The sequence below is a fragment of the Morus notabilis genome, unplaced genomic scaffold (genome assembly GCF_000414095.1).
Source record: "Morus notabilis unplaced genomic scaffold, ASM41409v2 Scaffold42, whole genome shotgun sequence".
NCBI classification, from domain to species: domain Eukaryota; kingdom Viridiplantae; phylum Streptophyta; class Magnoliopsida; order Rosales; family Moraceae; genus Morus; species Morus notabilis.
In genome coordinates, this window is record NW_010360565.1 from 1,044,124 (window position 1) to 1,054,944 (window position 10,821).

General features: G+C 36.4%; 2 protein-coding genes across 3 annotated transcripts; one reads left to right on the plus strand and one right to left on the minus strand.

Moving 5' to 3' along the window:
- Positions 1 to 4,209: 4,209 nt before the first annotated feature.
- On the minus strand, positions 4,210 to 6,320 carry LOC21409050 (60S acidic ribosomal protein P0). Its single transcript, XM_010096780.2, has 5 exons — positions 5,854 to 6,320; positions 5,681 to 5,749; positions 5,106 to 5,204; positions 4,620 to 5,012; positions 4,210 to 4,525 (listed from the first exon to the last, which is right to left on the minus strand). The coding sequence occupies exons 1-5, from the start codon at positions 6,109 to 6,111 to the stop codon at positions 4,382 to 4,384; spliced, it is 963 nt and encodes a 320-aa protein (XP_010095082.1). The 5' UTR covers positions 6,112 to 6,320; the 3' UTR covers positions 4,210 to 4,381.
- Positions 6,321 to 7,530: 1,210 nt separating this feature from the next.
- Positions 7,531 to 10,440, plus strand: LOC21409051 (syntaxin-31). Of its 2 annotated transcripts, none has more exons than XM_024164746.1 (6): positions 7,531 to 7,860; positions 8,512 to 8,762; positions 8,857 to 9,002; positions 9,269 to 9,307; positions 9,718 to 9,915; positions 10,052 to 10,440. In XM_024164746.1, the coding sequence occupies exons 1-6, from the start codon at positions 7,641 to 7,643 to the stop codon at positions 10,209 to 10,211; spliced, it is 1,014 nt and encodes a 337-aa protein (XP_024020514.1). In that variant the 5' UTR covers positions 7,531 to 7,640; the 3' UTR covers positions 10,212 to 10,440. The 2 variants fall into 2 exon arrangements, with proteins under 2 accessions (XP_024020514.1, XP_024020515.1); XM_024164747.1 differs by having other exon boundaries at positions 8,866 to 9,002.
- Positions 10,441 to 10,821: the final 381 nt, after the last annotated feature.

Below are 10,821 nucleotides of genomic sequence, written 5' to 3' on the forward strand. Positions count from 1 at the left end.
TTGTTTCCCGCGCGCGGGCGGCCGGGCCTCCCCCCGGCCACAATCCTTCTCCGTTTCGGAGAAGACAACGAAGAAAGGAAAAAAAAAAAATTTTCCAGAAAAAGGAAAAACTTACTTTAACTAATTTCTTTACCAAATTTTCTTAATCCTCAATTTTTCAGAAAATCAATTTGTGAATAACATATAATTCTGAATTTATTCAACAAATTTGATTAAAATCAATCACCAAAAAAATTCACATGATTATTCAACCAGATATATTAGAGATAAAAATTCTCTCAATAATTTAATGTGATGATCGCTCTGATACCACTTGTTGAATCTTTAAATACTTACTCCACATTTCAGGAATTATCACACCAAATTACTAAGAAAATAAGTTAGAACTCTGACATGTTTCCATTGATGCAGCTTTTAGATCTCCGGTAGAATTCTCTGTTTCCATTGATGCAGCCTTTAGATCTCCGGTAGAATTCTCTAAGATAATGAGCACGACGGTTATTGTCTTTCTCAGTCAAATCTCTTAGTTCCTTAATGGGTGTTTTCTCTCTAGATGGGAAAGAATGAAAACTGCCTTATGATTTGACATATTGGGAACCATAATCTTAGTTTCTTTATATACTGCTTCATTAAGTTCTCATTAAACCTAATTGGGTCAATATGGGTATCAATTCATTCAGCTCATACCCTATTAGAAGACTAGTTAGGTTATCAATAATTAAATTATTTAAATTAGCCTAAATAATTAAATAACTTAATATAATTATTAAATAAATATGTGACCCACAATATAAGAAACTCACGTTTCGTAACAAGTTAAACTACTAACATAAAGCGCTAGGCTATAGAAAAATTTATAAGATTTGAGTTGCACAGCAACTAATAATTCGGAGCTTGATTGGTGGGATTGTGATCTGGCTATTTGGATAAGTTTGATGGAAAGAAGCCGAAAAAAGAATTAGTGAGAGAACATTTGGCCGAATCATTCGCATTTTGGTTAATGGTTATGCGTATCGATGTATGTGGCTATGTAATTGTATACATGGCATGATATTGCAAATGCATGACACTTTCAGTAGTACTTTATTTTCTTCTTTTTGCTAGAATACTAGTTTTACAAATATAAAAAAAATGCAAAACGGTTCAACAGCACCCCTAGGAAAGATTACAACAAAAACCCCTCGTGATTTGAGATAAACAACTTAAACTCAACTCGCCCGGGACAAGCCCAAAGAAGAGCCGAGGGCCTCAATCTTGCCCATACTCTCCGGCCGAAGAGAAGAGCGAGACTAAAGGGATGTTGAACAAAGAGCGAAAAAGACTTACAAGAGGGAAGGGGATTAACCTTACCCTTGTGTTGCACATTGGTTCTTAACACTTTTTTTGTGTCGCGTCAAGTCTTTAACGTTATTATTTTATACCGACTACTTCTATTCAATTCCATGCAGTTAAATATTATCATTTTTGTTTTATTCTGTGTTAGATCTTTTACATGCATCAAGTCTTAACACTAGTGGTGAGTGTATCGCGATCTCGGCAGTTATTATCGAAAGTTTTCACCAAATCACAGGTGCAGTTAGAGGATTTTTCTTTTTAGTCATGGTTGTATAACCATGGGAAAGGACACCAACGTTATTCGGTGTAGTGCAATTTGGGCCTTAAGCCTTGACAAACTTTAGATCACCCAAGTAAAATTAGAAAATTTGTGCTAAAAGCTTACAAAAATATAAAAATATCAAATATTAAAAAATAATTCAGAAATCACATTAGAAATCACGCTAATGAAAATATGCAATGTGGTTTCAAAAGTGTTCAAACAGCAAGCCAAAGTGCACTGCACAATTAAATACTAATTAGACCCCAAACCACACAAAAAACAAAAACAAAAGAAAAAAAAAAAGTCGCGTAGTGTCATGCGGTTTGAGCACTTAAATGATTAAGCAATCATATTGCTCACCACCAACATGAAACTCAAGTAAAGGTTCAATTATATTGATTAGCCCAAGCAGATGCAACGATGCATGAAACAAATTCGAGAAACCCAAGGGCAAGTACAACAAGTGATGCTCCCATTTCCTGTTGAGGAAAATTCGAACTACGCCCAAGGCCCAAACACTAAGAGGACGTGTAAAAAAACAATTTTAAAAAAATTTTAAAAAAAGTATAGTTTCACTAAATATTATGGGTCTGTTTAGTTCGCTGAGTCAAATTTTTAATTTGAAGTAAGATATAATTTTATGTGAACTTTTTACTGTAGTAAAAAAAATAGATGTGATTGTTTCTGAGCGCTTTATACTGTAACAAAACTTAAATCGGTGGAATAAATGAGACTTATGTAGATTATATAAATTTCTTTTGAAATGGAAAACACTCGCGTTTGAAACTCATTCTTAAATAATTTTATATTTTGTATGAAAATGAAAATGAAAACGTTTTCAATCTCAGATGTAAATTATTTTTGAAAATGTATTTAATAGTTTTATCAAAAGATTATTTTTAGTGTAAAAAAAATCTATATTAATGTCTCTCTTTGTCCTCTCTGCTTGAGAGAAAAAAAAATAAAAAACGACTAAATTCATTTCTCTCTCATTTTACACTAAATTAAAAAATTATTTTTTTTTATTTTTTATTTTTATTACGTCAAAAATTATTTTAAAAATATTTTTATTTTTTCTTTTTCAAAAAACGTGAAAACAAGATAGAACCAATTCTAAACACGACCTAGCCGTTCCTTTTTCACAACTCAAAACTTTTTTTACGTAAGAAAATTCTTTAACGAAAAAGTTAAATTTAAATTTTTATAAAAAACAACACTATATTAAAGAATTGGAGTTGTGATTTAACAAATAATTCGATTGGTGCCTATTAGAGTTGTACATCGGTCGGTGACCGATGATTTTCGTTGGTTCGGTCACCGACCGACATCATCAGTTTCTCAAAAAACGGAAACCGAGGACCGACGAAATGAAAGGAGAAACCGATGTTTCAGTGGCCGAAAATCATCGGTTCAAATCGGTCGGTCACCGACGCTGCTTGGACGGCGTTTACAAAGGGAGGAGAATGGTCGGCAGCGATACAAGCTTTGACGAAGAAGAAGGCAGTGATGGAGGAAAGTTAACGATGATGTCTGCAGGGGGTACTACGGTTTCGAAGAAGTAGTGATGGTGGCTCAATGGGCTCTAGTGAAACGCTAGCTGCGTTTCACTTCTTTTTTTGGGCCTTTTAACTTCGTCATTTTGGGCTTGGCTAATGATAACTTAAATGGACTTTCTCATGTTGGGCTTTCCTCGTTGTTGAATTTGAGCTTTGCTATTGTAGGGTTTCATCGCAAATGATTTTGGGGATTTGCAGAACTGTCGGCGGCAGCATTTGCAGAACAACGGTCGGCGGCAGCATTTGCAGAGAGGGACGGCGGCGACATTTGTGGAGAGGAACGCCGTAGAGAAAATTTACAAAAAATATAAGTATCTTCGGTTTTTCGGTCACCGACCAACAGAAGAAACTTGAACCACAGACCGACCGAAGCGGCATTCATTGGTTCGGTTCACCAACCGATTGTGTCGGCCACCGCTTGGAGGTGGTTTTTTCTAGTGGTTTTCGGTTGGTGCTGTTAGTCACCGGTGGTTCACCAGTTAGTACCCATTCAATTCCCAATAGTTATAATCATATTGTAGATTTCAGACTTCGCATACAACTTTAACAGTTGGTATGTAACATTGGAATATACTATTAATGAAAAAAAAGTGTCCTAATATAGGCATTGACAATTGCACCGGCGAAACTTTATAAAGGCCTAGTTTATCCACTTTAAGGCCCCGTTCACTTCGCTGATTTGAGTTTATAATTCAAATTTTTCTACAGTAAAAAACTCTCACAAACAATCACATCTAACTTTTTTACTACAGTAAAAAGTTCTCATATAAAATCACATCTCAACTCAAATTCTAAACTCGAATCAGCAAAGTGAACAGGACCTAAGAGAATTAGTACTCAAATATACACTTTGGAAAATGTAATTCTTTATTTATAATTATACGTAAAAGTAACTTGACTAGACTTCTGGGTACCCAGCCAAATTTACAAAACTGAAGCCTGAGTAGAAGATTTTGATTAAAAACCCAAATAAAAATTGACCACGAAAAAGACAATGAGGCCAATGGTCCAAGAGCCGTAACAAGTCGAAATATAATGAAGAAGATGCACAATGTATAACAAAAACAAATAAACGTAATTGTTAACACGAAAAAATCTCAACACCCTAAAACCATCATATTAAATTACCCTCAAAGTAGCAACATAAACGAAAATGTATGGAACTGCCAAAAAAAATTCAAGCGAATGAAATCATCAAAATCCTAAAGACATACGACTACCATAAAACTTAATCAAACAAACTGAAACCCATATCATCATCTGATTCCTCAGCCGGTTCTTCCTTCTTCTCTTCCTCCTTGGCAGCAACTGGGGCAGCAGCGGCACCTGCATCAGCAACCGGGGCAGCAGAAACCGCGAACTTGCTAGGATCCTGCAACCACACCAAAAAAATAAGTCAATACACAAAAAAAATGAACTTTAGCAAATCTAGTGATCTTTGAATTGTCGAAAGAAAAGAACTTTACCTCAAGGAACTCCTTAACCTTTTCAGCCTGTGGAAAGGTGTACTCTGTAGCAACGGCAACAGCAAGGACATTCTTATAGGCATTGGTGAAAAAGTGAGGTGCGGCAGCAAGGGTCGGGTAAGAGATGGCCAATGCCAATGAGGTGACCAATGACACACCGGCAGCAAACTTCTCAACAAGATCATCCTCAGTCAGGTCAAGCACCTCTGGGCTAAAGACTGAACCATTGTCGTAGACCGAAAGGACAACGAGACCATATGAGAAGGGCCTGATCCCAAGCTTGGAAAGGAGGGCAGCCTCGGAAGATCCGACCTTCTCACCCTTCTTAATGAGCTCAACAGGGGTGATAATTTCAACAGTACCCTTGTTAATCTTGGTGGGAATGTTAAGCACCTGAAATAAAAAAAATAAAAGTACTGAGAAAATAAGCATGGACGGAAAAAGAAAAAAACCATGATTTCCGTGGGTTATCAGTTTATCACAAACCTGGAAGAAAGAGGTCTGGGAAGGATCGAGCCCAGTGTTGCCAGGAGGAACAATGACATCAATTGGGGCAACCAAACCAACACGAGCAGGGGCTCCGACCTAGCAAATCCGGAAGACTAGATTAATAAAATTGAGCAAAACTAAGTAAAACCAACCAAAACCAGAAGAAACAATGTGGGGTTATGTAAAAACAAAATGTTCCATTGTTTGAAGAGATTCAGCATTCAAGCGAACTTCAAGTAGATCATTGAAAACACCAGTTCAACATAAAAGAAATTGGTAGTAAAACTAAAATAATGGTAGTGGTAGAAATTACTCATAAGAAATAGAATTTCTTACTTTTCATTCCAATGATATCAATCCAAGATGGTAATGTTAGAAATTACTCGATAGAACTAAAATTTCTTACTTTTCACTCTACTAATATAAACCAAATACTGATATTGCTAGAAATTGATCAAAAGAACTAAAATTTCTTACTTTCCACTCTACTATAATGAATCGATCTAAAGTAATATTACAACAATTTGTCAAAAAATGAGCATCAATTAAATAACAACCATAAAGCGTCTCACCTTGTACTTGGCAACCTCCTCACTAACTTCCTTCAAATCACCCTTGGTGAAAATCAGACCCACGTTTCCCTATTACCAAAAAAATCAAATTAGAACAAACAGAAACAAAAAATGTTCAAAATACAAAATAATAATCATAAAAAAAGTAAATCCAATCCAATCAAAGAACGTACGACAAGGAGAGGAATGAGATTGAGGAAAGCCTTGTTTCCGGTGTTCTCAGAGTGGATCCTAACGGACCTCTTCATCATGGTGTTCTTCCCCATTAGAACGATGGAGTCACCTCGGAGACCCCTCCTGATGCTCTGGAGCTGGTTGGATCCGACATTGTCGGCGGCTACAATCAGGACCTGGGAGTACTCGTCCAGGAGCTGGCAGAGCTTCGCGTCGTAGGCGATCTTCTTGTCGGCCTTGGAGAGCTTTCCAACCATTTTTTATTATGGGATTTTAAGAGAGAGAGAGAGAGAGAGAGAGACTGTTAACAAAAAAAAGAGGCAAAATCGAGGGCCAAGACAAAGCTTAAGGCTAGGTCAAGGCGGACAGCTGAGCAGCGCCGTCTCTTTAACCTCTCCTGTGTTTGGAAATGGAGGTTTAAGGATGAAACCCTAGGAGGATGCTAAAGAAGTCTGGTGAAAGACGGGAAATGTTATGGTTTTGTGTTTATATATGACAATTGTGGGAGGTGGAGGAAGTTGTGTTTTCTGAAAACCTAGATCGGACGGTTGTGGTTTTTGTTCGTTTTGGATCTGATGGCCCTTGCTGATTGCAAGTTGCTTTGGGCTTGTTTTGGATGTTACTTTGGGCTTATAGAAAAGAGGTCCATTTAATCTATGAGACGGGCTTGACCAATAGGGTCCATTTCATGCTTCAACGACGGAAAAATATTTAAACGACAAAATACATTTTTTTTCCCGATAAAATTCGCAGTCATCTTGCTGTTTTCCGCAGTTGAACGACAATGTTTCAAAAAGAAAACGACATATGCACTGATGAAGGACAACAAATGGACGTCAGTCAATGTATCGACAAATGACAGCAAAATATTTTACCCGACTTATAATTGCCCCGAATCGCAAACGACAGTCATTGTATCGACAAATGACAGCAAAATATATGATAAAATACTTGTCCTTCACGTCAATCGAGATGAATCAATAGGATTGCAGCAAGTCGTTTCTACTTGTTGAAAAGACAACAAAGTTTCAAAGAACAAACAAATAATTTATAATTATTAAAAAAAACAAACAAATAATTTATCGGCAAAAGTTTTCACACCAACTACTCAAATAAAATGTCGTTTTCGTGCTTAAACAACCGCAAAATATTTGAACGGCAGCATACATGCCAACCATGTTAGAATTTGAATCAAAATCCTCCCGCCAGTAGTTCTGTGGCAAAAAATTTGAATCAAAACTCAAATTATCGTTCAAATATACTTCCAAACAGGACATATGGCTTTGCCTTTTTCACCGCAATACAACAAAAGATTGAGGGGGAAAACGACACTAAACCTTTTCACTACATGCCGTTTTCCCCCATGCCATATCCATCTAGTATCTATTCTCTCCTAATACATTTTGAGCTTCAATAATTTGAGTTTTTAATTTAAGTTAAGATGTTATTTTATGTGAAAATTTTTTTACTATAATAAAAAAAATAAATGTGACTATTTTTAAGAATTTTTACTCTAATAAAACTCAGATTTTAAACTTGAAATAGACCGTGGCCTACGAATACGCGCGTTTTAACTCGTTTTCTTGGAAATGGCCCAAGTGGGAAATGGCCCAAGTTGATTGGACCTAGAATAGAGGCTAGAGCTGCTGAGGCTGCATTTTTATTTCCCAGTTCCTTTTTGCAGGCGATTCCTCCACCGACAAACCAACGAACAACTAATTTGGTACATCTCTCCGACAACCATTTTTGCAGCTGACGAGGAGGCCTTCTCAACACAATCCCGATCATGGCCTCCCCCTACCGAGATCGGACGGTGGAGTTCCAATCACTCTCCGAGACTCTGAAAAGGATCGGAGGAATCACAGCCGTTAATCAACCCGAAAACTTCCCATCCCCGTCGAAGCCTTCGGCGACTGCATCTTCCAGATCCGAATTCAACAAGAAGGCCTCTCGGATCGGTTTGGGGATCCACGAAACCTCTCAGAAAATCTCCAGGCTCGCCCAATGTATATTTTCTCTTACTTCTTTTTCCGTTTCTTTTTCTTTTGGCTGTGAATTTGAATGAATATATATGTGTATCTATATTGAGAATTGAATATCTAGTGTGAGTATGCGGCCTTATTTTAGTATTTCAGAGCAAGATCTATATGAGAAGAGAGCTGCTGTGCTTTGCTTTTAGATTTTAGATTACGGAAACAATTTATGGGTCTTATTATATGTATTGAACTTATTTGCGTAATGTAAGACGATTTACAGTTGGGTATTGATTTTAAAGTTCAATGGATTAGCTTCTTTATATGGCTTTTGCATAATTTTTTCAGTTGGATTTTTACACTTTGCATATGTCATATATTAGCCTTTATTCGTTTATAAATTTGGAAGCACTTTTGTGGCCTTTGGAATAGATTTTTGTTTGTTCTTTTTCTTTGTGTTCTGTTAAACTGTAGTTTTATTTTTATTTTTTTTAAAGGAAAACTCTTATACAATTCTGATGTGATCTGAAGGTTTAAAACTATGTGCTTTCTGATTTTTGTCAAAACATTGTTACAACTAGGTCTGGAAGCAGTTGAGATTTCAAGTACTGAATGATGTTATGTTGAACTCTGGCTTTGCTGTTTTGTTTTTTTGTTTTTGTTTTTTTTTTTTAATCTATGCAGTGGCGAAAAGGTCATCGATGTTTGATGATCCGATCATGGAGATACAGGAATTAACTGTCTTGATAAAGAATGACATAACAACGCTCAATGTAGCTCTCACGGATTTGCAGACCATTCAAAATATGGAGATTGCAGATGGAAATTACTCAGAGGACAAAGTTGTTCATTCCACGGCTGTTTGTGATGATTTGAAGAGCAGGCTTATGGGAGCTACCAAACAGCTTCAAGATGTGTTGACTGCTAGAACAGAAGTGAGTGCTAACTTGATTTATGAATTATTTACTGCTTAAAATGAAGGCTTTTTTTTTTTTGCTCTCTTATGTATATAAGTTCTGATCCCCTCAGAATATCAAGGCTCATGAGAACAGGAAGCAGATATTTTCCACAAATGCATCAAGAGAAAATCCTTTCAAAAATCAGGCGAAAACTGTGAATGAGCCTCTCCCTTGGTCAAGTTCGTCCAATTCTCTTGGCAGCTCCCAGCCATTGGCGTAAGTACTTTTTTCCAAAATGTTAGAACATTATACGTACTGAAGCAACGTAAAAGTTTTCCACCGCTGGTTTTCTTTTTTTTTTTTTTCAAATTATTTTTGCCTTGCACTTCTCTCTGTATGATGTATCAATAATGGACCTTTTTCTGAGTGTTTATTGGGTCATGACTGAGTTTATTACATGATCCATTCTTTGTTTCTGGAATGGCAGGCCTTCCACTGTTCTATTTCTGGTAAATGATTCATCTTTTTCTCTCTCTCAACAGATTGCCGTCTAATGGAGTTCAAGTTGGTAACCAATTGAGGTACTTTAACAATCTAAACTATACTAGTTTTCTTTATCCCCCTTTGGCAATTTTCCTATAAATGATATGTTGTAAAACATTATATTTCCTGTTAATTGATACAATCATAGATATAAATGCTTGATAAAGATAACTTAGAGAAAGATACATTCCCATCAAATGTCGACATTCGTAGACACAATTTGTATCAATGTTTCCAATGATTTCCATAAAATCAAACCGTCTATATTTCTGTTGGTTATGTTCATTCTTGGCATGTCCAACGCAAGAGCGCTTTATATGCCTATTGCGATTGCTAATAGTTCTCTCTTGCTGAAAATTAGTTGCTTCTATGTTTTAATACTACATATACTCAGAAGATTAGCTGTTTCTGACGGCAAATAGCTGCTTTTAAAACATTGTCAATCCAGACGAAGATTAGCCGCAGACAACCCTCCATCCCAGCAGATGGAAATGTCCATGCTACAACAGGTGGTTCCAAGGCAAGAAAACTACATGCAAAGCAGGGCAGTTGCTCTTCACAATGTGGAATCTACAATCTCCGAGCTCAGTGGGATCTTTACGCATTTGGCTACCATGGTCGCACAACAAGGGGAACTAGCTATCAGGTTCGCTCTTATGTCTTATCGCTTGAATATGCAATGAATCTGATCATCGTGTCTTGGCCTTACAATGGAAATTTTTTATCTGCAATCTAAAGAAATTTTGGACCTTTCATAAAGCTGCTTGTAAATACGTGAGCAGGATTGATGATAACATGGACGAGTCATTGGCGAATGTTGAAGGTGCACATGGTGCTCTTCTGAGGCATCTCCACCAAATATCATCAAATAGGTGGCTTCTGATCAAAATATTCGCTATTTTAATTCTTTTCTTGATCGTATTCATTGTTTTTGTGGCTTAAACTTCAGTATTGAAACCATCAAAAGAAATTCTTGCTGCAATACAAGTCCAGTCTGTAATTGCTTGTTAGGTAGAGGAAACCTCATTATAAGGAGTAATTTTGGCTCCCTTGTGTCACTCCCGTTTGTCTCCCTTTGACCTTGGCTTGTACAAGCTATAGATATAGATTAGAAGAGTATGTTTATAAACATATCGATATAGGATACACAAGAGGTGATCTATTGTCTCTACGCATTTTTATTGCTTGCTTGGCATATTGAATCCATTTCTTCAATATTTTCCTTCAAATTCCCTCATAAAAAATGCAGTAACAAAAAATAAGAGAGAAGGCAAGAAAGAAAAAGGGTAACTTAATAGGTTGGGAACTACAAATAAACTTTTTTTTTCGCACCACAGATAAATAACATTCATTCATTATAGGGGAGGAAAACAACTGCTCAGAACACAACAAGCTCCCTACTATAAACAACTTATAAGTTACTCTTTTTCTTTCTTTGTTTAGCTTGCGAGTTGTCTCGTGCATGTTTAGTCTTGCAAGAGAAAATCCAAAAAGTATCCCTTCAGTTTTGTCTAAATACAACTTTTATCCCTGAGTTTTTTAAAATTTAAAA